The following is a 27,181-nucleotide window of genomic DNA, read 5'->3' on the forward strand; positions in this document are numbered from 1 at the left end:
CGTGTTCCTGTAATGCTTTACAGGACTCCACAATTGTTTGCCTCCATGCATTCAGCTGGGCCCTGTCAGTGCAGGAGGACTGCATGAGCTTGGCAAACATGTCGTCCCAAGTTCGTTTTTTCTGCCTTCTAATCTGGACCAGCCTCTGGGACGGAGTAGATAGGGGCCGCGTTGAAACATTTGCACCTGCGGGAGGAGAAAAAGGGAGGGTAGTATTTTAAAAGATACATTTCAGAGAACAAAGGGGACACACTTTCTCAGTGAAACAGGCAATTCATAGTACACAGCACATGTTCTTTCTGTACAAGTTAGCATTTTGCCTCTTATACTGAAGTGCCTGCCACTTTGGTGTGAGTAAGCCATCACAAACGGCCGGGCAACAGAATTCAGCTTGCAGGCAGCCATGGTAAGCCCTAGGGTCACGTGGTTCTGCTTCTTCAGCATTCATTTCAATGCTTTCAAACGCTGGGCCCCCTTTCCCATAGCAAGCAATGCCTGGTGGGTTTGCCATATAAAAGGAGGGCCTGCGGGCTCTCTGGGATGATCGCTTCACACAACATCCCCCCCACACGCACACCTTGTGGCTCTGATGAGGCTCTGAACAGGGATGAGCCCTTTAAACTAAATGCAAACAGCCCAGCACGGCTGGGTTTCCCCTCCCCGCCCCCCACCACATGGCTCTGATCAGGCTCTCACTTACCAGAAGTACCTTCTCCAGGGTCATGGTCCGGGAGCTCACCTTGGGAGTGGGGGGAGGCTATTGGCTCCACCGTTAAGCATAATTCCTGGCTAGGGGGGGAAATGGATTCCCCACTTGCCGCCTGTGCACTGTCCTCCTCCTCCTCCTCTTCGTCCTCCAATAACTCATCCTCCTCACTCCGTGCAACTCCCCCTTTACAGGTATCCACGGACAGTGGTGGGGTAGTGGTAGCATCACGCCCCATAACTGTATGCAACTCATGGTAGAAGTGTAATGTATGGGGCTGTGACCCAGAGCGCCCGTTCACCTTGCTGGCTTTTTGGTACGCTTGCCTGAGCTCCTTGATTTTTGTAGGACACTGCTCTGTGTCCCTGGAGTAGCCTCTTTCCGTCATGGCCCTGGAGACTTTAGCGTAGGTATTTGCATTCCTTTTTTTGGAACGTAGTTCTGCTATAACAGATTTGTCTCCCCAACATGCGATGAGATCCAGTACCTCCCGTTCGGACCATGCTGGAGCTCGTCTGCGAATCCGGAACTGCGTGATCTCTTGTGATGGTTGATTCTGCATGGTCACCTGTGATGGTGGACTGTGCTGATGGTCACCTGTGCTGATGGTGACCAAACAGGAAATGAAATTCAAAAGTTCCCGGGGCTTTTCCTGCCTACCTGGCTATGCATCGGAGTTGAGAGTATTGTCCAGAGCGGTCACAAGGGAGCATTCTGGGATAGCTCCCGGAGGCCAAGATCAAATTGCATCCACAATACCTTTAACCTGGGATTGCGATCTCGATTTAAGTGCTACTCCATTTGCCGAGATGGAGTACAGAAATCAGATTAAAGAGCCCTTTAAATAAAAATAAACGGTTTGGTCATGTGGACGGAATCTTTTTCTTTTTTTTTCGAATTAACTTGGCTAATTCCGAAATAACCGACTAGTGTAGACCAGGCCAAAGACTCTCCTAGAAATGCACACTGCTGACTTGTTGAAGAATTCAGACTTCACTGTAAACTGCTGGGTGATGAGAATAGAAACTCCAGTAGTTCTTGTCTTTGGTTTTAGTGGAGCCTGCATTGTTGGCTCTTTGCCCTTTCTGCGCCCCTCCCCCTATCTCTCCGTTCCTTGGAGTTTTATTTACCTTCCAAACCAGTAGAGGGCCTGCTTTGCATAAGTATGACTGTGGTCTTTGCTGCAGGACATCATTCCCTAGAATGCTGCTTACTGATTAGAGAGCTTGCTGGCTGGCTGGGAGCAGTGCTATCTGGTGACAAAAGCACTGCAGCTGTCTGAGAGCTTGTGCACTGAAAGAGAGAAGTTTGTAAGCTGATCACATTTATCTTGGACAGTCCAGGTATTTTCCTGCAATATGGCACGTCATTTTGCTGGGATTCTTGGCCAGCCATGTACAAGTACCGTTCCCATTTCCCTATAGCAGCTGGGTTCAGAACTGTTTTGGGAGCAGTCCGTTTGAACTGTAAGCTGTCTTCACTGCAGTTGTGTTTCATTCCATTCAAACCAGTCTCCAGAAATTTTCCTTAAGCATTTTGCAGTACGTTTGGCAGAGGTTCGATAATGGCCAATTACATTCAGAGAGCATGGATTTTTTTTTAAGGTATAGAAATTTGGGAATGACGTGCTATGCTATAAATAGGAGTGGATCAGTGGAGCTCAGAGCTCTGTTCAGGGGTCTGGAATGAACAAAACTTGAACCAGATGCTGAAAACTTTTCTTTCTGGCCTGGGGGCAGGGACGTTCTTGTCAGATTCCTGAGGTTTTGCCATTCACTGTTTGTTTTTTCTGGCTGTACAAACCCCACTATTGAGACCATACCTAGCATCCAATTCACTTCCACCTTTAATCAGATGAAAGGTGTCACTTTTCTCTGTCAAAAGGGACACAGAGGAAGCACCTCACCAGTAACCAAGACATATACTTGAGCCAATATCTTGCACGCACTTGAAGATATTTTGATCATCCATTGGAAATAAACAGTGATCTAAAAAAAATAATTGTGCATTGTCGGCATTAATTATGACATTTTGTTTTACTAGTTAAGAAGAAGCCCACATGGTGAGGGAAATACTCCCCCCCAGTTAGCTAGCAGACATCAAAGGGGCTGGATTTCAGTGAGATCCCTGCTCATGCTATTCGGTTCCACTCAGATTCTTTCTGCTGAAATTTGAGGTTCTTGCACCCCAACTCTCCACAAGATGTGCTCAGAGCATGTGAAATCAGACTCTATTCTGCTTCTGGTTTTGCAAGGCATGTAGTGATTTGTTCTCGGTGATAGTAGATGACTCAAACCCCTCCTTTGGATGAAAACCTCATTTTACTGTGGCATTAACTTTGGTTACAGTTCATGTGCCATCGTGCATAATCAGAGAGACTCAGAGACTTCTGTTGGAGTGACTTCACTTGACCCTTTGTAATGCAGCTGGTGATGCTGTGCTGTGGGAAGTTTGGGTTTGAAAAGCGACACCAAGCCCATTTTCTCACCGTTCTGATGTGATTAGCTTGCGCTTTGTTTCTGTGGAAGGTATGAAGGGAACTGAGTTCAAAAGCAGCAACTTAAAAGGGAAGCCCAACGTGGGAGGGTTCAGGGAAGCTCTTGCAAAGCAGGAAGTAAGAACTGGTGTATTCGCAGTGGACTGGACCCCTATGTTATGGGTTGGCCATTTCTGAGTTGTGATTTTTGCCATTGTGCCACAGAATTGTCCAAAGGAGCAGCAGGGAAAACTAAAACTGAATCAAAGCAAACCAGAGCCCATTCTTCCTGCTAATGTCCAATGATCGGAGAGATGGATAAGCAAGGACGGCCAGGAGTCAGTTATTTATTGTGATAAATGGGAGTGTAAATTCAGACTGAAATGGATTAAAATAACTCACAATAGACCAACAAAGTTCATGCTACCAGAGGCCTGGGCTACATGGCAGGTAACAGTCAGTGTAATAGCCAATTCCTGGCCCTCCCAACACAAATGGCAGCCTCTGTGGGAGAAGCCAGGATGAGAGTGCTCTCACACACATTCGTGCTCAGTTATCCAGCCTGGATGCCAGAGTTCTACCAGCATACTTGGCAGTGGAGTTTTGCAGAGTTTTGCATTGGGCTAGTGAAGGTGACAAGGGGAATAAAGAAGAGTTGGTTCACGGTAGCACCCACAATGAGGATGGAGGGTCTTATGGTCAAGGTACTGAACTGCCTGAGGCTTGGGAGATCTGGGTTCAATTCACTGCACTGTCACAGACTCCCTGCGGGACCTTGGGGATTAGCCTTCCTTTCTCCCACACTTGGTCTGTCTGATCTCTTTAGGGACAGGGACTGTTTTTCACTAAGTGTCTGTACAGCACCTACCACAGTGGGGCCCTCTTGGTCGGGATCAGTAGGCACTGCTGTGTTGAGATTATTCTGTTATGAGGGTATAGAAGTCAGCTGGTCTCTTAGTGCATTTTTGTGTCTGCCCTGCATTCTGCTAACATCTGGTTTGTTGCCACTGGGAAGTCATTTCTGCACCTTAGAACTGTGCATTTCCCTGATTCCCATGTCCTGGCCTGGGGAAGGGGAACCAAAATCCACTCTTTCATTTTATTAGCTAAAGGTCCCCGATGATAGTGGTGTCTGATTTTTGGGAATTTACTGGGACTCTCTGTGTCCTGTCTGCTGCAGAAATGCACGTGCCCTGGTACATCAAGTTCTATCATTGTATTCCCTGCAGGATACTGGCATTGGAATGACCCAGGAGGAGCTTGTTTCTAATCTCGGCACCATTGCTCGATCTGGCTCGAAGGTAAGAGAGATGCCTCCTTTATGTTGTGTCCTCCTGGCCATTTTCATCCCCCTGAGGCTCCTCCATCCTGCATCTCCTGAGGCCCTATCATCAAGGGGACCCCTGTTGGGAGGTGAAACCAGCCCAAGGCTCCATTGTCGTTCCTGACCCCTGAAGTGTGTGGTCATTGGTACCAGGACAACACTAAAGAACCATTTTCCTCTCACTGGGGGAGCAGGGTCCCATTAGCTGGGGATCCCTTATGTGTCCTGTATTTTGTAGATCCAGGCTCTTTATATAGTCATGGTGCACTTAGCTGTGCCGCTTTGTAAAAGCAAATTTCTTTCCCCCAAGGCATCGTGATCCAGATCCACAAGCTCTCTACCTACCGTCATGTTCTCTAAGTCCACAAGTGGCAACACAGTTACTGGCGGGCCAGGGGTGGACACAGTGTTTGCTGGTGCATGTATCTGTTGGGTTTTTCCATCTCTGAGATCCTCATTCATTTCTTGCAACTGAGCAATCACACCCCATTCTCTTTCCTCTCTCCCACCTGTGCAGCAGGTACTGCCCTAGGCAACGCTTTCCTGTTCCAGAGCTGCAGTCTCTGCTCCTCCTGTACTATGTTGCTCTGTAGGAGCAAGTCACTGGAGCTCCTTCCACTTGTGCTGTCCCCAGGAGGGTGAGCTCAGCCCCCCAGAGTGCTGAATGCTGCAAAGCAGTTGAAGGGGAGGGATCCCCTTGGAGAGGAATGTTCTGGGGTGCCAGGCTCACACTGAGCAAACATAGGAACAGGCTGAGTCAGGGAGCATGGGGAGAGCAGCTATGGGGGGTTGGGAGGAGGTGGCAGCCTCCCAGCTGTAGCCTAGGGTCAGTAGACCTGCAGTCCAGTATACCTACTACTCGTTGTCCCTACAGGCATTTCTGGATGCACTGCAGAGCCAGGCGGAAGCCAGTAGTAAGATCATTGGCCAGTTTGGAGTGGGCTTCTACTCTGCCTTCATGGTGGCTGATAAAGTGGAGGTATACTCGCAATCTGCAGAGTCCGGGAGCCCTGGCTACCACTGGTCTTCAGATGGGTAAGAGTCTGCAAAACTGGAATTATTGGAGGCCAATGTATTAGAGAGAATGAGCGAGTGTTGTGATATTGTCTGTAGCTCCACCTGGGTGTGGACTGGAAGCTGTGCAGGGAGGCGCAAGGTGAGGCAGGGTATTGGTCTTTTGCAGCTAGACACCTCGGTTAAAATCCTGCTTAGGTTACAAATGAAAGTCTTGATTACAGAACCACCACCACATGTAACTCAGCAGCCTGGCTGTGCTGGTACAGAGCTCAGGTTTGCATAACCAAGGCTACTATAAGGCAAGAGAATGGTGCATTAGGAGAGCTGTGTGGTGCCCTTCACTGCAGCCTGAGCTGTCAGCTCCTTGCTGCTATGGGCTTGTTAAACAAGAAAACCACACGTTAATTCAGTCCTGCTAAGTGTGCCAGATTGACAGCCCTAGAAACTGACTGCAGTTTGCCCACAGAGCAGGCATGGCACAGGCAGCACAAGCTTCACCATCTCCAACCCACCAATGGGCCTCAGTCCTGTCTTGAAGGGATGCTGAAGGGGTGAGAAGGAAATCCAGTCTGGTTGTTTTGCTGAGAATGCCAACGAGGAGGCCTGTTGTGGTGTTGGTTATAACATGGGCACACATCTTCTGTGAGCTGGACTTCCATATAGATCACCCACTCATTTCACACAGACCACAGAATGTCCATCAGATGGCAGAAGCTTTGAGCTACTGCAGACTTGGGCCAGATTTGGACCAGAGCCCTAGATGTGAAAAGAACCACCGCCTATTAAAAGCCAGTGGGAGAAAGAATTTGCTGAGTTTATAAATCCCTGAAAACTGTTTTATAATTGAAACTTCAGATCCTGTTGTGTTCCAGATAATAATCTGCTTTATTGTGCTAAATGTTACAGTCCTCCTGCTTGTAACCTGTCAGGGTCACTGAAGGATCACCTGCCATTCCCGCACCTTTCACAGTGTGTGCTTCCCACCCTTGAATCGGTGCTGCTCCCTGGGGCATTCGATCCTCAGACAGATGGGGCAGTCACTCTGAACTAGAAAGAGTGGAGATGACTATTGGTAGCAAAGGGGACCCTTTAGCTCAGTGCAGCAGCCTTTCATCAGAGGATGTCGCTGCATTCTAGTGGAAATAATCATAGGCAGGGACACACATGCTGGACCAACAAAGAGCCATGCAGTCTGCTTGTCTGGAGCCTGGAGGGCTGCAAGTATCTGTATAAATGTAGAAGATTTCAGTTGCTACCATGGAGTTTTAGCCCAGGCAGACAACATCACCCAGTGCGCAGTGCTGTTGTCAGTAGAGGCTGCTGGTATTGTGAAGCATTGTCTGCTGGGACCTGTAGTCTCCACAGGCTGCATCACCATATTATATATCTGGGTGACAACATGTAAAACTCCACAGTGCCCAACTTCCATTGACTTCATTGGGAGCTGGGTGCTGTAGTTTCATTTGTGCTTCGAAAATCGTCTCCTTAGTTAATGAAATATTCCCTTTTTATTCTCCCTTGTTAATAAACATCCCCCAAGGAAAAGGTTTCTATGTGATGCTGTGTTTCTATTCCTAGCTCGGGAATGTTTGAGATCGCCGAAGCCTCTGGCGTCAGACCTGGGACCAAAATAATTATCCATCTCAAAGAGGAGTGCAAAGAATTTGCGAATGAGGACCGTGTCAAAGGTGATCGGGGTGGGGAAATGAAATGGTATTCTTTGGACTCCTGTAGCCCCTTTCCCCTGAGGATTGCTGTCCCCATCTCACAGAGGCCTGGAGAGGTGGTGACATGATGGCAGAGCTTAGATTAGACCCCAGTGTCCTGACTCCTAGTCTCCTGCACTGGCTGGACACCCAGCCTTTGATGCTTAAACACTTGTAAATTGCCTGTCGGTTGACACTGTCGTGCAGAGAGTTGACATTTCATTGCCAGAGTCCCGTGGGTCTACCCACTTTATATTCCTGCCCTTGTGGGGCTCCACATCGATGCTGAGTCTCTTGTGAAGATCGACTAGGCTTCTGGAGCCCTGTGGATCAGTGTAAGGGTTGCAGTGATGGGGTGAGGCACTGTGGGCTGGTCCCCTCTGTAGCTCTTCTACCACCGTGCTTTCTCTTCCTTTGAGCAATCCCAGGCAAACCCTAATCCTCCTAGGTTAGCCTGGAGCTGTGGAAAGTGTCATGGCCAGTATTAGAAAGCTGGAAGGATCCCACACCTCAGAAGTTCTCTCTTACTTGGGTGTTATTACAATGGGGTTGCTAATGTTTGTAATGTGTTCTGAGCTCCTTTGCTGAAGAGGCCTGGGAAGAGCAGAGGATGATGAGATTCTAAGGGTGAGCTTGGGCAGATGGGGTGTGTGCAGACGATATCTGTCCTTTGCTCACCACAGGTGCTGCTCATCAAAGTAGAACGTGTCTTGTATTTATATAATCCAGGAGCAGCTTGCCAGCCCCAAAGGCCATTACTCCACTTCCTTCTACCTCTGTTCTAATTGAGGAATATACAGGGTGCTGCTAGTTTAACTCATTGACTTCTCTCAAAGAAATGGGAAAATCTGATTGAATTGGCATGCCTGCTTTTTGTATAGACATGTCTGGGAGCTTAGACCCCTTGTCTTTTAACCCTGACTTAATTCCTTGTATTTCACAGGGTAGAGGAAAAACTGTTAAAAGAAACATTGAGATTTCAAAATGTAGTTAACAAATGAGAAGGTTATGGCAGGCTGCTAACCTTAACTTTGCCCACTTCTGCATAGGCATTGCAATTCGGTGTCTAATTACATGATCTCCTGCTGCTATTTCCATGGACCCCTGTCTGTTTTGTGTGCACGGTGAATGGTGTATTGTTTAAAATATTTTACCACGCATGCACTTGTGCGAATTGCATTTTAAAATGGTTCTAACATGGCCAAATTTAAACCAGTTTTTCCTAGGATCCTGAAAGTCACCTCTCCTTCCTAGGAACCATATTCCTGCCAGTTTCCAGCTCTCCACTTCACACTGCATAGATGCTAGAGCTGGGTTGTTTTTTGTTTGGTTTTGTTTTTTAAAGCAAGAATTCCATATCTAATGGGAAAGTATCCCCTTCCCTCTCTGCTCTCAAATAGCTGAATAATTTTTGCTCAAACTTTTCAAAGAAACTCATTTACCTCTGGGCAGAAGCCAAGCCTCTTAAATTCCATCCTGACAAGTGAAAGATTCAGAAGGTTGTGAGCCACAGTAAAAGCTGGGTAACCATGGAAACACTTGAACCCCCACCCTTTAACTGTGGGTGTCCCTATGTTCTCCTCGTCCCATAATTTTTTGAGATCCTGTGTTGAGGAGTGTTAAGTATATGGTCACTACAGAATCGGCTGTGACATACCAAAGTTGTAACTGTAGAAGTAAGAGAGACAAAAGTCCTTTAACGTCGTCCCCTCCTCTCCCTGGGGCCAGTGCAGGATTATTTGCTAGAGGTTTTTTTCTGGCATTTTGCTGAGTCTAGTTTTATATGCCCTGACCAATCCACCGCTTCCTTCGAGAGAGGGTTCTACAGCTTGATGGCTCTCACTGATATTCATCCAAATGTTCCCTTCCCTCTGTCCCATTACTCCTATTTGTACCTCAGAGTGCTACATTAAATACTCCTCTCCCACTTTGGTATTCACGCAGTTCAGATGTTTGTAGACTGTTCTCACCGCCACTACCTCCAGTCACCATCCCTTTGCTAAGCTAAACATTCAATCTCTCTAGACCTCTAACGTTCTTTGTTGCTCTTTTCTGAGCTCCTCCAGTCCATGATTTTTTTCTGATTACCTGATGGGCTGTGGTAAAATGCTGTGGGGGGCAGGAGCAGGCTGCAGTGGAGGAGAGCAGGGACACTTCAAAGGGGCTAATCTGTGCTGATATGACAGGTTCCCACAGCTTACCTTGGTCACAACAATATGGTGGTTGAAACTGATAAGACCTTGGTTCTGGGTTTTTTGTTGTTGAAAATGTTTCTCTCTGTTCCAGATGTGGTGACAAAATACAGTAACTTCATCAGCTTTCCCCTCTTCCTCAATGGGAGACGCCTCAACACGTTACAGGTTAGATTGAGAGCCATGGGCAGGGCAGTGATTGAGGGGGAAACTTGTAACCCTGCAGTGGGCTCAGGAAATGAGCGAATGGGTCCAGAAAGGACCAAAGACTGTGAATGGATGAGGTGGTGGCGATTGTCCAGGGCTGGGAATCACAGAGCCTTTCTGAGGTGAGGAGTTATTCAAGATGAACATTCTTTCCAAAACCATTGACCTAGTGAGTTGAAATGTCTGGTTGCGGTGAAGCTGGTTGGCTAGCTTCAGCCGTACACTCTTGTGCCTGACAGGGTCATAGTCTGATAAATCGATAAAAGCTGCGGCTGTTTTAAGCTTCTACTGGAAGCTGGGTTGAGTATGTGTAGACAGTGCAAGCACTTGGTCACAGCAGCTTTTCCCTGCACTGAAAAATGCCTGTTCTGGGGGATTGTGGTCTCCAGGATGGGGATCAGCCTCACCAGGATCACCCACTCCAGTAATTTGTATCTTGTTCAGAGGAGAGAGAGGGCAGTAGCTGTGGAGGTTGTTGGGCAGCTTTCCAGGTTATAAAATGGCAATGACTTCTGATCGTCTCCAAGTTGTTGGGAGTTTGCTGGGGGTGATGACTTCCATCAATAGTGCTGCCATCCAATTGCACCCTCTTGGCCCAATATAGTTAAGGAAATCTGGATGGATGCTGCCTGTGCCAGCTGCTTTGGTAGCAGAGAGGAGAGCTTCGATCTCGGCTCTTGTGAAGGTTTGACAGAGATTTGATGGAGGGGCACTTAATGCACAGCCCCGCAGAGTCCTGGGCTTGGCGGGGCTGCAGCCAAGACCATGTGCCCCAGTCCCGCAGCTTTTGCCGGAGGCTGCAGCTGGGGTCGTGTGCCCCCCTGGTGGCTTCCAAGGGTCATATGCCTCCTCCCACTGCCGCCGAGGCTTGGCGGGGGCTGCAGTCAGGCCACGTGCTCCTGTCCTGCAGGTGGGCCAGCTCTGGAGCAAGGGCTGTGTCGTGTCGTCGTCCCCCCCCCCCCCCGGCCCGGAGTCGGGGCTGTGCCCCCTGCCATGGTGGGGGGCTTGGCCTGTCAGTGTCTCTTCCCCCTTTCCCCCCCCCATGGGACTCCATTCTTCCCCCCTACCTAGTCCTGCCCCCAGTTATTTTTAGTAAGGTAATGGACAAGTCACAGGAATTTTTGTTTATTGCCCGTGATCTGTTCCTGACTTTTACTAAAAATAACCGTGACAAAATCTTACCTTAAGTATGATATGCTGTTTGGGCACAAGTGAAGACCTGCTGGCTTTTTAATGGACTGCGGTCTGAACTCTGGGGAGCAGCACAAAACTCTGGTCCTAGCAACAGGTGCTGTAAAGCATCTGAACTCCCCACTGAATCCCAGTTACACCTTGGATCCTGGAAACCCTCCAACACCTTTGTAATTTCTGGTCTTATTAAGGGGCTGTTTGGGAATGACCCTTTTAAAAAAGGAAGCTTGCTCAGCATATTGCCTGAGCTTCAAGAACAATGGGCCTATTGGGCTTGCTATTAAAAGGCAGGAGGTATGACTTGGGGGCCTCTACCTCTGCTACTGATCAGCGCTTGAAGATAACACCAGGCTCAAAAAACCTATGTAAGAAAGTAAACCTGGCCCAGCATAAACCTGAGACCTCTACACTGGGTCCAAACACAAATTATGTGGGCAGGATCCCCCCACATCTTTACTGATCACAAGCATGGTGCTATACTAAGACCAAGAATCATGATGTTTGTAAAGCTCTTTGAGGAGGTAAGGTGCTGTATCAACACAGAGATTCTTCCGAGAGGGAGATGACATCAGAACTTCAGGAATAAAACCAACCCAACATACTTTGTCAAGACACTTTCTGGATACAGGCCTTCCTGTGCAATCACTGGGGAATCCTTGTGAGGAGAGGGCGAAAGGGTCTGGCTGCAGGGAGAGAGCCAGTCTTTGTAAGGAGGGAATCCCTAGGCTTTCCCGGGGCTGCGCAGGGTATGGCAGTGTGTTGGCTTTGAAAGACCAGACCAGAATTAGTAATAGTGATGCCCAGCTCTGGGCCCTGTCCAGAAAAAAGGAAGCTGTTGACAATGGGACGTGCTAGGGAGGGGCAGAATTAAAAGCACATGAGTCTTACTATGTGGCTGTGGCGGGTGTGTGTGTGTGAGTGTTACCAGACGGATGGGGATTTTAAGCCTCCCTCCTCCCCCACAGGCACTCTGGATGATGGACTCCAAGGAGATTGGTGAATGGCAGCACGAGGAGTTCTACCGCTTCATAGCCCAGGCTTACGACAAGCCTCGCTACACCCTGCACTACAAGACAGATGCCCCCCTCAATATCCGCAGTATCTTTTATGTGCCTGAGATGGTGAGACTCTGGCATTCTCTTGGGGGTGTGGGAAATCCTCAGTGAAGGGAAGGATCACAGAATAGACATCCTTTCCAGCTTGAACAGCTGCAGCCTTATGTGCCCAGCACTGCAGAATTGCTTTTGGAGTAGCCAAAAGGGAATTCCCAGTGCTTAAAAGAGATGGAAGTATCTCTCCAGTGAGGGTAGCGTGCCACAGGATAATTGGGGTGCATTGAACTGTGTCTATTTGTCATGAGCAGAATCTGGCTCAGGTGGGAGAAACCCTCACAGAGCAAGATTCACATACTCCTGTAGTTCTGTTCTGGTGGGGAAGATAAAAATGTGATTTGCTCTGATCTCCTCAGACCTGTGAAACCTATAGCGAACATCAGCAGAGTGTGGGGCTTTCGTATGAGCCCCACTTGGGGCCCCAAGCAATGCCCCATGGGTTTTGATGGTGTAACTTCTTCTCTTGCTTCCGCAGAAACCATCCATGTTTGACGTCAGCAGGGAGCTGGGCTCCAGTGTTGCCCTTTACAGCCGCAAAATCCTCATCCAAACCAAAGCTGCTGACATCCTGCCAAAATGGCTGCGTTTCCTCAGAGGTAGGCTGGTCAGGGAGCGAGCAGGAGAGTGCAATGGTCTGCAGCAGCACCTTCCTTGAGTGTCACTTAGTGCAGTTGAGGCAGATTTTTGAAGGCAGCCAGGATGGTGACATGAGACATCTGTTGGAGATTTGTGGGAAGGGAGGATTTAGCAAAGGGCTGAGTCCTGAGTCCAGTTGTATCCTAGTCTTGAGTCACTTCATTGCCACTTTTTGTTCTAGGTGTTGTCGATAGCGAGGACATTCCCCTGAATCTCAGCAGGGAGCTGCTGCAGGAGAGCACCCTCATCAGGTGAGCAGACAGAGAGGCTTGTTCCCAGGGGATTGTGGTGAGTGCTAACCCGTCTCTGGGTGGGTGATGATAAGCTATAGGATGTCATTTCAGATCAAGACCTAGCAGGTGAGCCGTGCAGTTCCCATTAACAAGAGTTTCTGTGTATAATCTGATACTATGTAGCCTGAGAAGCTCCAAACTCTCTCATCCACGAGGTGTTTCTCAACTAGACATGGTAGACAGAGTGTTAACTTGCTCTGCACCATCCAGCTTCCTTCTTTGAGTAGTGTCCCTGTGAGTGCTTCACTTCTGGTGTGCCTGCGCCTTTGAGCGAAGATTTTGGTAGCAGTGCCTGTTCAGCCCATGCATGCGCCCCGCTCATCCTCATGCCCTGCACCGAGGACATATAGGGCTGAGCAGACAAACCACCCTCAGTTCCTTCACTACCACAAAGTTCCACAAGGGAAACTGAGGCAGAGTAGAAGGAAGGCAGGTAATGGAACACCCACAGGGACATACATTGTGAAGAGCTCCAGTTTTTTGAGTGGTTCCCATGTGTATTCCACTATGGGGTATGCATGTGCCCAGAGATGGAGAATTTTGCAAGCAGCATCTTTTGGTCTGCACATGCACCCTGGCTCACCTCATGCCCCTGCCTGAGCAGTTAAAGGACGGTGCAGACTGACCACCTCTTCAGTTCCTTCTCATTGCCTCGTTGTCTGTGTCAGAACCTCCAGTGTCCAAAACTTTGGCTTTCTCATTTCTCTGTGACTATATTTAGCTATCTGTAAAGAGTTTTTATCATTCAAGTGTTCTCAAGTTTTTATCTGATAGTTATAGTGTTTTGTAATTAGTCTTCCTGGCCTGGAAAGCCACTCCTCTTTCAGCCCTCATTCTGTACCGTGTTTCGGTACTGAACTATGCCCACTACTCCAGGCTTCAAAATTTGTGCTTTCTTCCCACAAACCCTCCTGGTCAACGATGATCACCAATGCTGCTAGCACTCACAGGGAAGCCCACATTGCAGCAAGTTGTAGTATCTGCTGCTCATTCTCCAGCCATACTCAGGAAGGGTGGGAACTTCACCTTCAGTTCCACCTAATGAAAAAGGGCATGATGCCGCAATCGGACCCTGGCCAGAGGACTTCCCTCCCTCCACTGTACACTGGCCTGACTCAACAAGGAGTGTGTCTCCCACCATGAGGTCCAACTTGGGAGCAAAGGAATCGACCTCCACAGATCCCTTGGCGGAATCTTGTCAGGAGAGCAGAGAGCATTCTCATAAGTTTGAGGCTAAGACTTGAAAAAGTTGGATTCAGCCCTGCCTAAACTGAACAAGTCTATAAGCTTAGCTGAAGAGAACCTAGGATATCCCAAGTCCTCAGAAGCATGACAAGAAAGCCCACACAATTTTGGTGGCACTAGTGCCTCTGGTACCTCACAAACAGAAACCCCAGGATCCACCAGCACTGATGAAGACCGATCATTGAGAGCATCAGTTACCCATGGTGCAGTCTTTGTCTTCAGTGGCTGTGGCACTGACTGTCTCTGCCGCAGCTCTGGTGGACTGGACCCCTCTAGCTCTGGGAAGAGACAAGATCTAGCCTCCTCTTGTGGACATCTTCACTGCCCCATACCCAGAGTCTCCCTCTCCTTTGGGTCCCTCCCTTTTCATAAGGGTTATAACTCCATGAAGGGCGCCAGCCTTCGGGAGGAGTCTGTGTCTCATTCCATTTTCAGGCTATGACTTCCCTCCAACAGCTTCATTGGTACTGCCATTGGAACCGGAATCTGCCTTCTCTCCATCAGAAGATTCTAAATCATTTGATGAATCATTATTCCCTCCTCCAAGACCCACCTTCTTGGTCAGAAGACTTGGACAAGATTGGGACCAACCTCCACCTCGTCACCCATCTCGGAGCCGATGCTACCCCATGCCATGGAGACTTCTGGAATCTCCTTTCAACCCATCCAGTTGTCCATATAGGGGCTGTTGGTCCAGCCTGCTAAGGAGATGCCCTTTCCCTCCCCTGTGAGAGGACAGCTGGAGCTGTAGAGGAGACCTTTGAAGAACAGGAGGCAAGGGCTGACAAGGTGGCACCTCACACAGATATGTCCTCATCATTGCCGGATGAGGCTGTAATGCCTCTACTACCCTCCGTGGTGGATGACTTTCGACGGTTCCAGAAGCTGATGAACCATGTCACAGATGTACTTCAAATTCCTCTTGTGCAAGTCCAGGACTCCTATAATAAACTCTTGGACCTTTTATGAAGGACATAAATCCACACCATGTAGAAGTCAAGCATAGGAGTTTATTACACACAGCGCTAGTGGAGTGTCACCTTGCTTATTAGGCTCAGAGACACTGTCAATCAATTGATTACAATAGGCTATATAGATTTTCCATGGGTGGGAGAAATTGATGGGGTAGGCAGTTCCACACTCCAGGATAGGTTTTGCAGCAAAACAAGATAGCACATTAGTCAATGGTTAAAAGGTTACATAATGTCTCCGCCCATGGTCTTAAGTTAGCAAGTTAACATTTAATTAATACTTTGATAAAATGTTATTAGTATAAAATATATATGTTGAATTCTGATTGGGGTCCATAGGAATGGAGCAACTCCTTTGATTCTCAAACAGGTACATTCCTAGGGATTAAAGCAAAGAAACAGTGAAAGTATATGGCAATAAAGATTGTCCCTTTTATGTCTTAAGGCAGGCATTGGTCCCTGGGAAGGGAGGTGGAAGGATGCCATATCTTATACTGACATGTGCCAACTTTTCATAAACTCAAGGTTGGATCTGTGGGAAGAACGTTCCCTACAGAAGAGACTGACACAATAGGAACAGGGATTCTTTGTTCAATTTGCAACTCTGAATAAGACACAATTATTTAGTTCTTAGCTCCAACACCTGGCAATTTGCTGACCAAGCCTATTTTAGCAAAAACAAGATTATCTGTTTACCCCAGCTTTCTTTTAGCTGATCACTATTTGCTAGGCCTCTGGTCTCTTGACCAAACTCTGGACTTTGGGTCTAAAAAAAGAGCTGGCACAATCCATATACCAATGGAGTGGTTGTTATATAAAATGCACATGGATTTTAACCCTTCATTTTACATACCTCTGCTGTGAAATGTGTGGCACTTCCAATTAATGAGGCCCTTCTACAGCCAGCCAGGATGGTCTGTCAGACTCCTGCCCTGGCACCCACTATGTGCAAATAGGTCAACAAACAATACTACGTCCCATCCAAGGGTTCAGAATTTTTATTTTCACATCCAACACTGAATTCCTTGTTTGTAGATGCAGTTAATGAACGTGGGAGGCAGCACAACACCGAGGCTACCCCATATAACAAGAAGCAGAAGCATCTTCATCTTTTCAGTCACAGAGTAGATTTTGTGACATTATAATTCAGGATAGTGAATCACCAGGTGCTCGTGTCAAACCGTGACTACCTGCCTTACAATAAATTGAATACCTTTATTGAATATTTCACCATCAATAATTTAAGGCCATCATAAATGGAAGTCAGCTCTTGGCAAAGATGCCATTACAGGCTGCATTAGGGTATGTCTATACTACTCACTGGATTGGCGGGCAGCGATCGATCCAGCGGGGATCAATTTATCGCGTCTAGTCTAGACACAATAAATCGACCACCAAGCGCTCTCCCGTCGACTCCAGTACTCCACCGCCACGAGAGGCACAGATGGAGTCGATGGGGGAGCGCCAGCAGTTGACTCACCACAGTGAAGAGACCATGGTGAGTAGATCTAAGTACATCGACTTCAGCTATGTTATTCGTGTAGCTGAAGTTGCATAACTTAGATTGCTCTTCTCCCCCCCCCGCCCGCCCAGTGTAGATGCAGCCTTAGATGCAGCCAGTACTGCAGCCCACTCCATTTCCACCACTATCATGATACAATGAGCATCTGGGTCCAGCAATCTGGCTTCCCTAGTGAGTTACAAATCTACTATAGAAGACCTTCCTTTCATCGGTCACAAGTTGTTTTCTGAATCTAAGGACAACTCCCTCGTCTCTTCCCACTTTGAGGACTTGAGGGACACACTTAGATCCCTCGGGATCTCTACCCTTGCAAATAATAATTTAAGCAGGTCTCAGAGAGCACAGAGGTCTCACCCAGCTCATTTTTCTAGCTTCTGTCAGCCACCCTAACCAGTGACCAAGAAGCCACAGCTACTTCATCCCAGCCATCTGGATTGTCCGAGTGCCAGTTGTGATGGCTTGGTCGAGAGTGTGAACCACCCACTCCACAGGGATTTACTGCTGCACCATTCTATCCACATCCCCCCACTTTTGGATACCGCATCTCCCAATTTCAACCTGCGCAGAAGAGCTTAACACCAATAAATGCGTTTTGGAGACCATAATATCTAATTATTCCATCCATTTCACTTCTAACCCTCCCTCCCCACCTACCCCACTTCCCTGTCCCTTTTCAGAGGCTCATCTTGCATTCAGTTGCTGAGACAGGAGGTTGCCTCGCTTCCATGCTTAGGAGATATAGAACCCGTCCCAGTTCAGCACAAGAGAAAGGGGTTTTATACCAAGTACTTTCTGGTTCCCAAAAAGAACGGAGGATGGAGACCAATATTAGATCTCAGACATCTGAACAGTGATGTGAACAGCAGAAAATCAGGGCAGTGACCCTTGCAGTTATAATTCCCCCCTAAATTGCAGGGATTTTTTATGTTGTGATTCACCACTCTCATAAGAGATTTCTTTGCTTCATAGTCAACTTCGACCACTACCAGCCCCTCTTGCTCCCTTTTGGCCTCTCCTCTGCCCCAAAGGTATTCTCTAAGATCATGGCAGTCATACCTACCTATCTACTAGGGATGTAAAAGGTTAACTGGTAAGCATTAGGCTTACCGGTTAACCAAAGTTTACCATTAATCTCAGCAGCCCTGCATCAGGCTGGCAGGAGGGACCCCAGTCCTGCCATGCCAGCGAGGTCCCTGCTGCACCATGCCAGGTGAGCCTGTGGGACCCCAGTCTGGGCCGGAGCGGGCCCCAAGCCCTGGCTGCACTGGCTGGCTCATCCTCCCATGTGTCAATGATTGATTGCTCAGCGGACTGATATTATCAAGAGGTGTGGTCAGCAGTACAAACAGCAAGGTTGGTATTCCACAGTTTAGGCCTCTGACTCAATCTCAAGAAGTCTGCTTTTACACCAGCACATCGGATAGATTTCGTAGGAGCTTCTCTGGATGTGATGACAGCTAGGGTTTACCTACATATGAACAGATATGTTGCCCTAAAGAATCACATAAAAACAGCCATACTGGATTAGACCGGTGGTTCATCTGAGCCCAGTATCCTATCTTCTAACAGCAACCAGTGTCGGATGCTTAAGAGATAATGAACAAAACAGAGCAATTTTGAGTGATCCATCCCTTGTCATCTTGTCCCAGCTTCTCAAGGATTCAGCTCAGTCGTCAAACCTCAGCAAGAAGTTGCCTCCAACTGTTAGGGCACATGGCAGCTTGCATTTTCATAACACAACACACCAGTTTACATCTTCAATGCCTCCAGGGATGGCTCAAGACAGTCTATATGCCCAGCAAGCATATGTCTCTCCCTTGCTTGGTTCTACAGTCACTCAGCTGATTCAAGAGCCCTTCAACGGTTTCTGCAGAAGTCCCATTTAGTCAAGATCCTCTTACCATCGTCATATCATCAGACACATCCCTCTTGGGATGGGGGATGCGCATCTGGAGTCACACACAATCCAAGGCAAATGGTCGTCCCAAAAGCAGCTTCTCCACATCAACCATCTACAGTTGAGGGCAGTCAGAAATTCTTGCATTCATTTCCTTCCTCTGATCAAGGTCCAGTCCATCAAGATCATGTCAGACGTCATGGCCTGCATGATCTACATCAATCTCAGGGTGGGATGCATTCTTTCTCACTTTGTGCTGAAGCACTAAAACTCTGGAATTGGTGCATAGTTAACCAGATAATCATCTGAGCTTCTTACCTCCCGAGTATGCAGAACACTATGGCAGATCACCTCAGCAGGCATTTTCCTCAGAATTACTAATGAGAGTTGGACATGCAAGTCTTCAATGGCATATTTCTAACCTGGAGTTGGCAGAAGTGCGCCTCTTTGCAACCACCACCAACACAAGAAATTTTGCAACACAAGTGCAAGAAATTTTGCTCAAGAGTGGGACTAGACCCTCAATCACTGGGGGATGTCTTTCTCCTTTCATGGACAAGACGTCTTCTTCATGCGTGTCCTCCACCACCATTAGTTTTGAAAGTATTCAACAAGATCAAGCAAGACAAGGCTAGATTCATTGTAATTGCACTCACCTGGCTGAGACAAGTTTGGTATCATTACCTCATTCAACTTGCAAGTTCTGTAACTTCAGGCATGGCTCCTAGATGGCTTTTGGGGATAGAGACCCCCTGTTCAATGGAAGTACAACAGATATTATTAAACAGCAAAGGACATTTTTGAGAATTATTTACCTTCAGAAACAGAAGAGATTTCATCACTGGTGTATCCTTCAACAATTTTCTCCAGATCACTCTTCTCTATCCGCTGTCCTTAACTACCTGTTTGAGTTCAAAAGATCTGGTCTTGATATGAGCTTGATCAAGGTTCACTTGGGGCTGTCACAGCCTTTCACTCCTTGATAAAAGGTTTTTTCTTTGTTTGTTTGTTTTTCTCACCCCACAGTCGCAAGGTTTCTCAGAAGCCTAATGAACCCATTTCCACAGATTAGAGAACCTGCTCCTGTATGGAACTTGATCTTTGTTCTTACAAAGGACCACTTTGAGCCATTAGCTACATGTTCTTTGGTTCACATATCAATGAAAACAACTTTCTTGGTAGCCATCACTTTTGCCTAGAGAGTTGGAGAATTGGGAGCTTTAATGACAGATCCTTCTTTCATTGTATTTTTAAGGATAAGGTATCATTGCAACCACATCCCAAGTTTTTACCCAATGTGTCCTTTGAATTTTATATAGATGAGACTATTCACTTTCCAGTTTTTCTCCTGAAACCACATCAGACTAGGCAGGATTCTGCCTTCGATACTTTAGATGTCAGAAAGGTGTTGCCCTTCTATCTGGACAGAACAAAACCTTTCTGAAAGTCTCCTAGAATGTTTGTTTCAATTGTGACAAGATGCAAGGGATCCACAGTCTCCACCCAGAGAGTCTCAAGATGGATCTTGGGATGTATTATTTCATATTATGTGTCTGCTGACATTCAGCCTCTTTCTAGAGCAGTGGTTCTCAACCTTCCCAGACTATTGTACCCCTTTCAGGAGTCTGATTTGTTTTGCATATCCCAAGTTTCACCTCACTTAAAAACTACTTGCTTACAAAATCAGACATAAAAATAAAGAAGTGTTACAGCACAGTATTACTGAAAAAGTGCTTACTTTCTCATTTTTGCCATATAATTATAAAATAAATTGATTGGAATATAAATATTGTACTTACATTTCAGTGTGATACTTGACCTGTTCTTCACTTGTGAGCATTGTCTGAAGCCAGAGCCCCATCGCCCAGAGCTGAAGCATGTAACTTAGCTTTGTGGGGCTCCCTGTGGCGTGGGTTCTTGGGCAATTGCCCTGCTTGCCACCCCTAGTGCCGATCCCACACTTGCAACCCCTCAAAACCCGTCCAGAACCGCGACCCCCAGGTTGAGAAATTCTGATCTAGATGAGTTGAGTACCCCTGGAAGACCTCTGCAGACCCGTAGGGGTACGTGTACCCCGGGTTGAGAACCACTGTTCTAGAGTGTTAGCTCATTCTGCAACATCACAGTCTACATCTGTGGCATTACTCAAAGATGTTCCAGTGACTGAAATCTGCAGAGCTGCAACCAGGAGCTCTGCATGTACTTTCTCCAACTGTTATACTCTGGTTCTTGCCTCTAGATCAGATGCTGCAGTTGGCAGTGCAGTTTTGTTCTTGGTATTGGATGTTGTTCTGACGCTCCCCCCTCCTTGTGGGGATACTGCTTTGGAGTCATCTGAAGTGAAACACCCATAGGAACACTACTCGAAGAAGAAGGATGGGTTGCTCACCTTGTGCAGTAACCGGCGTTCTTCCAGATATGTTTCCCTGTGGGTGCTCCACTACTTGCCCTCCTTCCCCTCTGCTTTGAAGTTTTACCTTGTGGGACGTTATGATAGAAAAGGAGCTGCAGGTGGTTCGCCTCACAGACCTCTATATATCCTCAGTGCGGGGTGCAAGGATGCGAGGAGGCACATGCGTGGGCCGAACAAGCACTGCTACCAAAAATCTCAGATCAAGGGTGCAGAGACACATGCACCGGAAATGGAGCTCTCACTGGGGGACACATCTCAAAGAACTCCAGTTACTGCACAAGGTGAGTAACGCTCCTTTCCTGTAGGGAGTTCACTCACTTTGAACAAGGGAGGGTGCTTAAGAGCAATTCTAGGAGCAAACTTTTTCAGCAGTCACATTTCATGGTTGCTGGGGCAACGTTCCGTGTCACAATCTGCTGGATGTTCTGAATACCTGCCAGGCTCCCTCTTGGGTCCTATATCATGCATGGTACAGACTGACTTGGCTGGAAATTGGGAGACTGAATTTAGTATTTAGGGCACTCTGACTTTCCCAACAGGTCCATTGATTGGAAAGTAAAAGGTTATAAAACACATCCAAAAGTCAGCTACAGACACTCGGAGGCTGGGTCCATGCTAAAGTAACACTATTTATTATGCATACATCTTTGAAATAGGCCCTTCATAGCATCCTCCTAATACTGGACAGTGTTCTGGGCCTCTTTTCAGACATGCTGCAATGTTAAGCTACACACATAACACCCCTACAGTTACCCCTTTATCAAAGGTCTGACCAAATAGATCAGCTTTTACACCATGCCCTGAGGGTCAACAGAGCCAAGCACTGTAAGGCCAGCCTCCTCTGAGAGTGCCCTTGAATTTGGAATTTGCTCCTCCTTACAGTGTGTCCTGAAGGACAACAGACCAAGGCTCGTGTCATGGCTGAGTGTTCAGAGAGAGAGGTCAGGGTGTTATTTTGTATTCTATTGCGTGAGGTGGGGTTGTTGCCTTTGGGATTGCATCTGCATCATGTATTCTGCTGTTGTTGAAGTACTTTGAGATTTAGAATAGGTGCTTTCTTACAGTAATCAAAATAATTCTCCTTAATTGGAAGATAAAAAGCCTCCATCATTATATATGTTCTTAATTAGTCAAGAACACTCCACCCCCCAAAAAATGACTGCATTATAGCCGCCACCTCACTGCATTTGATTTTGGCAGGTGTGGAGTGAGCTGCCTATCGGGAGAGTGCATTAAACTCCTTGTGCAGTGCAGAATGGTGGAGTCTCCTAAGTCAGGGAGAGCCAGGCTCCAGCAGTGGGTTTGGGATACTGCCTGTCACGGAGTATGGGGGAGTCCGGCCCTGCACCCCTCTTCCTGGGACTCACAGTGACTCTCAGCCAGCCAGTAAAACAGAAGGTTTATTGGACAACAGGAACACAGGATACAGCAGAGCTCGTGTTCAGAGCTAGGACCCCTCAATCTGGCCTTTCTGGGGGTTCATCAGGGTGTCCGGGTTCCAGCACAGGTTCCCCTGCAAAACCCCCCACCCAGCTCCCAAAGCCGAAAACTGACTCCTGACTAACTGACTCCACCCTCCCCACTCAACTCCTTTTCTTTGTCTAACTTCCCGGGCAGGGGTGTCGGCCTCCCCTCCCCCCTGCCTAGCTCATGTTACAGCTGAATACCTGCCTCTCACCTATCTCCGACAGCCCCTACTCCATCACACTGCCTCACCCCGTCCCTAGCACCAAGAGCTGCCCCTGCCTGAGATGAGAGTAGAAACCAATTTCAGATCCCATGTGAAGATGGGGTGAGGGCAAGAAGGCTATGGGTTGGTGTTTCTCCTTTGTTCTTTCCAAGCCAACCCTTGTGTAGGAAACCTATGACTGAAGCTGTATACAGGGAAAGGGACATTAACCTAAAACCATTGAATATCTTGGCTTATCGACTGCTTTTAACAATACTTGTTCTCACTGCAGGAAACTCCGGGATGTTTTGCAGAAGAGGCTGATCAAGTTTTTCATTGATCAAAGCAAGAAGGACCCTGAGAAATATGCCAAGTTCTTTGAAGACTATGGGCTGTTCATGAGAGAGGGGATTGTGACCATAGCAGAGCAGGACATCAAGGTACATACCATGCTAAGTGTCTGGCTGGTGTAAAAGAGCACAGACTGCTGCCCGGACTTGAGATAAGGCAGTGGTACGGGAAGGTGATTCTCTTCTAGGGATCCTATCATTTGCTCATGTGGCCTTTTGTGCCTGGCCCTTTGGAGAGTTACAGATCCTTCAAAATATTCTAACCTCCACAGTGTCCTACAAGCTTTCAGAAAGGGGGATGTGGACAGGTGCCATTCCCCATCCCTTCTCAGACACAGCCCACACACTATACAAAGTAAACATGCCCTCCCTTTGGCGCTTGGTTTTATTAATACGAATATTAATACTCCCACTTCCCTAATTATAGGCCTGTCAGTCTAACATTGATCCTGGGCAAGATAATAGAGCAGCTGATACGGGACCCGATTAATCAAGAATTAAAGGAGAGTGATATAATCAATGCCTATCAACATGGGTTTATGGAAAATAGATCCTGTCAAACTAACTTGATATCTTTTTTTTGGTGAGATTACAGGTTTGGCTGATAATAGTGATGATGTAATAGACATCTGTAAGGCATTTGACTTGGTACTGAATGACATTTTGATTAAAAAACTAGAAAGATATAAAATTAATGTGGCACATGATTAAAAGCTGGCTGGCAAGACTCAAAATGTAGCTGTAAATAGGAATCATCATTGAGTGGGTGTGTCCCTAGTAGGGTTCCGTAGAGATTGGTTCTTGGCCCTATGTTATTTAACATTTTTACCAATGACCTGGAAGAAAACATAAATCATCACTGATAAAATTTGTAGATGACACACAAATTGGGGGACTGGTAAATAATGAAGAGAACAGGTCACTGACACAGAGCAATCTGGATGGGTTGGTAAGCTGGGCTCAAGCAAACAATATGTGTAGAGCCTTGTGCGGATACAAAATTTGTATCTGCATCCAATCTGCAAAGATGGTCCATGGATGCAGATATCCATGAATATAAAGCAGATTTCCACCGATTTGCAGGGCTCTAAATATGTGGTTTTTATATGGTTAAATGTATACATGTAGGAACAAAGAATGGAGGCCCTACTTACAGGATGGGGGAATCCATCCTGGGAAGCAGCGACTCTGAAAAAGATTTGGGGGTTGTGGCGGATAATCAGTTGTATATGGGCTTCCAGTGCAAAGCTGTAGCCCAGGGGTAGGCAACCTATGGCACGGGTGCCGAAGGCGGCACACGAGCTGATTTTCAGTGGCACTCAGACTGCCCAAGTCCTGGCCACTGGTCCGGGGGGCTCTGCATTTTAATTTAATTTTAAATGAAGTTTCTTAAACATTTTAAAAACCTTATTTATTTTACATACAATAGTTTAGTTATATAATATAGACTTATAGAGAGAGAGCTTCTAAAAATGCAGGAGGGTGCTCTGGGCTGGGACCGAAGGGTTCGGAGGGCAGGAGGGGGATCAGGGCTGGGGCAGGGGGTTGGGGGGCAGGGGTGCAGGCAGCACTTACCTCAAGCAGCTCCCAGAAGCAGTGGCATGTCCCTCCTTCAGCTTCTACGCAGAGGCGCAGCCCCATCTGCGCGCTGCCCCATCTGCAGGTGCTGCTCCTGCAGCTCCCATTGGCTGCGGTTCCCGACCAATGGGAGCTGCGGGGCAGTGCTTGGGGTGGGGGCACCATGCAGAGCCTCCTGGCTGCCCCTATGTGTAGGAGTGGGGGGGACATGCCGCTGCTTCCAGGAGCCGCACGGAGCGGGGCAAGCCCCTGACCCTGCTCCCTGGCTGGAGCGCCAGAGTAGGGCAAGCTCTGGACCTGCTCCCTGATGGGAACTCAAGGACCAGATTAAAACTTCTGGAGGGCCAGATGCGACCCCCGAGCCATAGTTTGCCCACCCCTGGTCTAAGACGATCCAATGCCTGGAAGTTGAAGCTAGACAAATATAGACTGGAAATGAAGCATACATTTTTAATAGTGAGAATAGAGAACCATTGGAACAATTTACCAAGGGTCATGGTGGATTCTCCATCGGTGACAATTTTAAATTGAGGTTGGATGTTTTTCTAAAAGCTCTGCTCTAGGAATTATTGTGGGGCAGGTTTCTGGCCTGTGTTACACAGGTGGTTAGACTTCATTATCACAGTGGTGCCTTCTTGCCTTGGAATCTATACGTAAACAAGAACAGAACATAATGTTCAGCTCAGCCTTTCTGCCCAGGCTTCGCTTCTCCCAGGATTCCTCTCTCAGGACTGCTTAGCCCACACTCTAGGTCCAGTCTAGGGCCACTCCCACCTCCTTTGTATCTAGGAGGGAAAGTGAGTTAGCAGAACCCACTTAACCCTTTGGTAGCAGGATCAGCGCCTGCTAACAGGGCTGGGTGTTTATGGCAAATATTGCCAGTCCTTTGCTGACATATATGTGCCATATTAGAAGCTATAGTTACCCACACACCCACCTGATATAGTGGCTAAGGCAGTTGCTCATATTAGGCTTCGTTGGTCCCTGTGGGTTACAGTATGAGATGGCTGGGCGTAGCCTCCACCTGCAGTAATCACTTGGATTTGTAAAGTGCAGAGGAGAGTTTCCTCCTCTGTCCTTGGACTGAGCTCCCTTCTGTCTGCTCGTGGGAGGGCTAAAAGCTCTATGGCATGGTGGATTATCTTGGTGTCCTGACCACCCCTCTCTCCCACATTGGTAAAACAGCTACTGACAGCCTACGCTTGTTCTGAGTGCAGAGTGGCTGCACTGCCCCAGCCTGGCCTGCTGGCTAAGGTAGTTCAGAGATCTGTGTGGAACCCTGAGGTGCTCAGCTACCGCCAGGACAAGTGCCATAAAAATACCCTCTAAAGAAACCACATTCCCCTCTGTCTGTGCTGTGGGGGAGAAGCTCCTCCAGCTTCTCTGATGACCCTGCTGCCCCCAGGGAGCTGCTCTGTACTGTCTGGCACTGCAGGAGACCTGGGCAGAAACCAGAGCAGGTTTCCAGCCCCTTGCAAGGGAGATCACACCTCTAACAAGGTGAATCTCCTCTCCCAGGAGGACATAGCGAAGCTGCTGCGTTACGAGTCCTCGGCGCTGCCTGCAGGCCAGCTGACCAGCCTGACAGAGTACGCCAGCCGCATGCAGGCAGGGAGCCGAAATATCTACTACTTGTGTGCACCCAATCGGCACCTGGCCGAGCATTCGCCGTACTTCGAGGCCATGAAGAAAAAAGATATGGAGGTGAGTGAGCAATGCAGTGTCTCAGCAGGATGCAGCAGTGTGCTGCCCTCTGCTGCTACCAATCGGCTTCAGCACCACAGAGTTCTGTCTCTGCTGCCAGGCCCAGCTTCCTCTCTGTGGGGTCCCCTGTGTCTGGTGTATTTTATGGGCTTGCGGGATACAGCAGAGCTGCTGCAAAGGAGACACAACCTTTGAGATATGTTGTTCCCTGCCTTCTGCATATGTTACTTCTTTAGTCATTCCGTAGGGCCAGTGCAGCCTAGCAGCCCTCTGCCTCCTCTTGGGTTCAGATATTCACCCTGCATTGGGGGAGGGGATTATTAGATCTGTCTCTTTATTCAGAAGCAAAGGGCAATGGGAGCCTCACAAACGTATGAGTTAGTATTAGTCTGAACAGGCGAAAATCCATGAGCTCTTGCACTTCTCTCGGCTTAACACCGCAGGAGTAAAGCTGCTCTGCCTCAGAGCCCAGCTATTGGTTTGCAATGCTTGTAGCAGGGTGATGAGTGAGGAGCAGGTCAGTGTCTGGGCCTATCGTCTTTTCCAGGGGTCCTAGGATGTTCCTCCTCACCTTTCATAGTTCCTCCCCAGGACAGCAAGAATTCTCTATCTCCAGACTACTTTGGGATCCACCAAATTTGAGGCAGGAGGGAATTTCCCCTTGCGCATATTAGCAGAGCCCTGTGGGATGTTCAGTTTCTCCTGGGCACTGAGCAGGGATTGGATAGGATCAGGTGGGCATATTCCACACAGTCCATTTCCTAGGACTGCTAGGAATCTGTGGTAGAGGGTAGGGATGAAATCTGGAGGACAATGAAGTACGAGAAGTTGTGTCTATAATCAGCAGTTTCTTGACTCAGCACTGACCCTGCAAAGAGGAGATCTTTTCACAGAAGGCTGTGCATGCTGAGACATTGTACGTCATGGCAGGGTAGATATTGCATGGCAGGGATTCCCATGTTTTTTGCCGGC

At 47.8% G+C, this 27,181-nt stretch overlaps 1 protein-coding gene across 1 annotated transcript in view; it reads left to right on the forward strand.

Moving 5' to 3' along the window:
- The window catches only part of TRAP1 (TNF receptor associated protein 1), a 65,945-nt gene that overhangs the window by 33,149 nt on the left and 5,615 nt on the right, over positions 1-27,181 (forward strand). The window contains exons 5-13 of the mRNA XM_044980446.1: positions 4,412-4,483; positions 5,381-5,541; positions 7,102-7,211; positions 9,516-9,589; positions 11,785-11,940; positions 12,407-12,527; positions 12,749-12,818; positions 22,870-23,017; positions 26,024-26,209. Coding sequence (XP_044836381.1) covers positions 4,412-4,483; positions 5,381-5,541; positions 7,102-7,211; positions 9,516-9,589; positions 11,785-11,940; positions 12,407-12,527; positions 12,749-12,818; positions 22,870-23,017; positions 26,024-26,209 — 1,098 coding nt within the window. The remainder of the gene's footprint in view (positions 1-4,411; positions 4,484-5,380; positions 5,542-7,101; positions 7,212-9,515; positions 9,590-11,784; positions 11,941-12,406; positions 12,528-12,748; positions 12,819-22,869; positions 23,018-26,023; positions 26,210-27,181) is intronic.

The sequence above is a fragment of the Mauremys mutica genome, chromosome 11 (assembly GCF_020497125.1).
Source record: "Mauremys mutica isolate MM-2020 ecotype Southern chromosome 11, ASM2049712v1, whole genome shotgun sequence".
Classification (NCBI taxonomy): Eukaryota; Metazoa; Chordata; order Testudines; family Geoemydidae; genus Mauremys; species Mauremys mutica.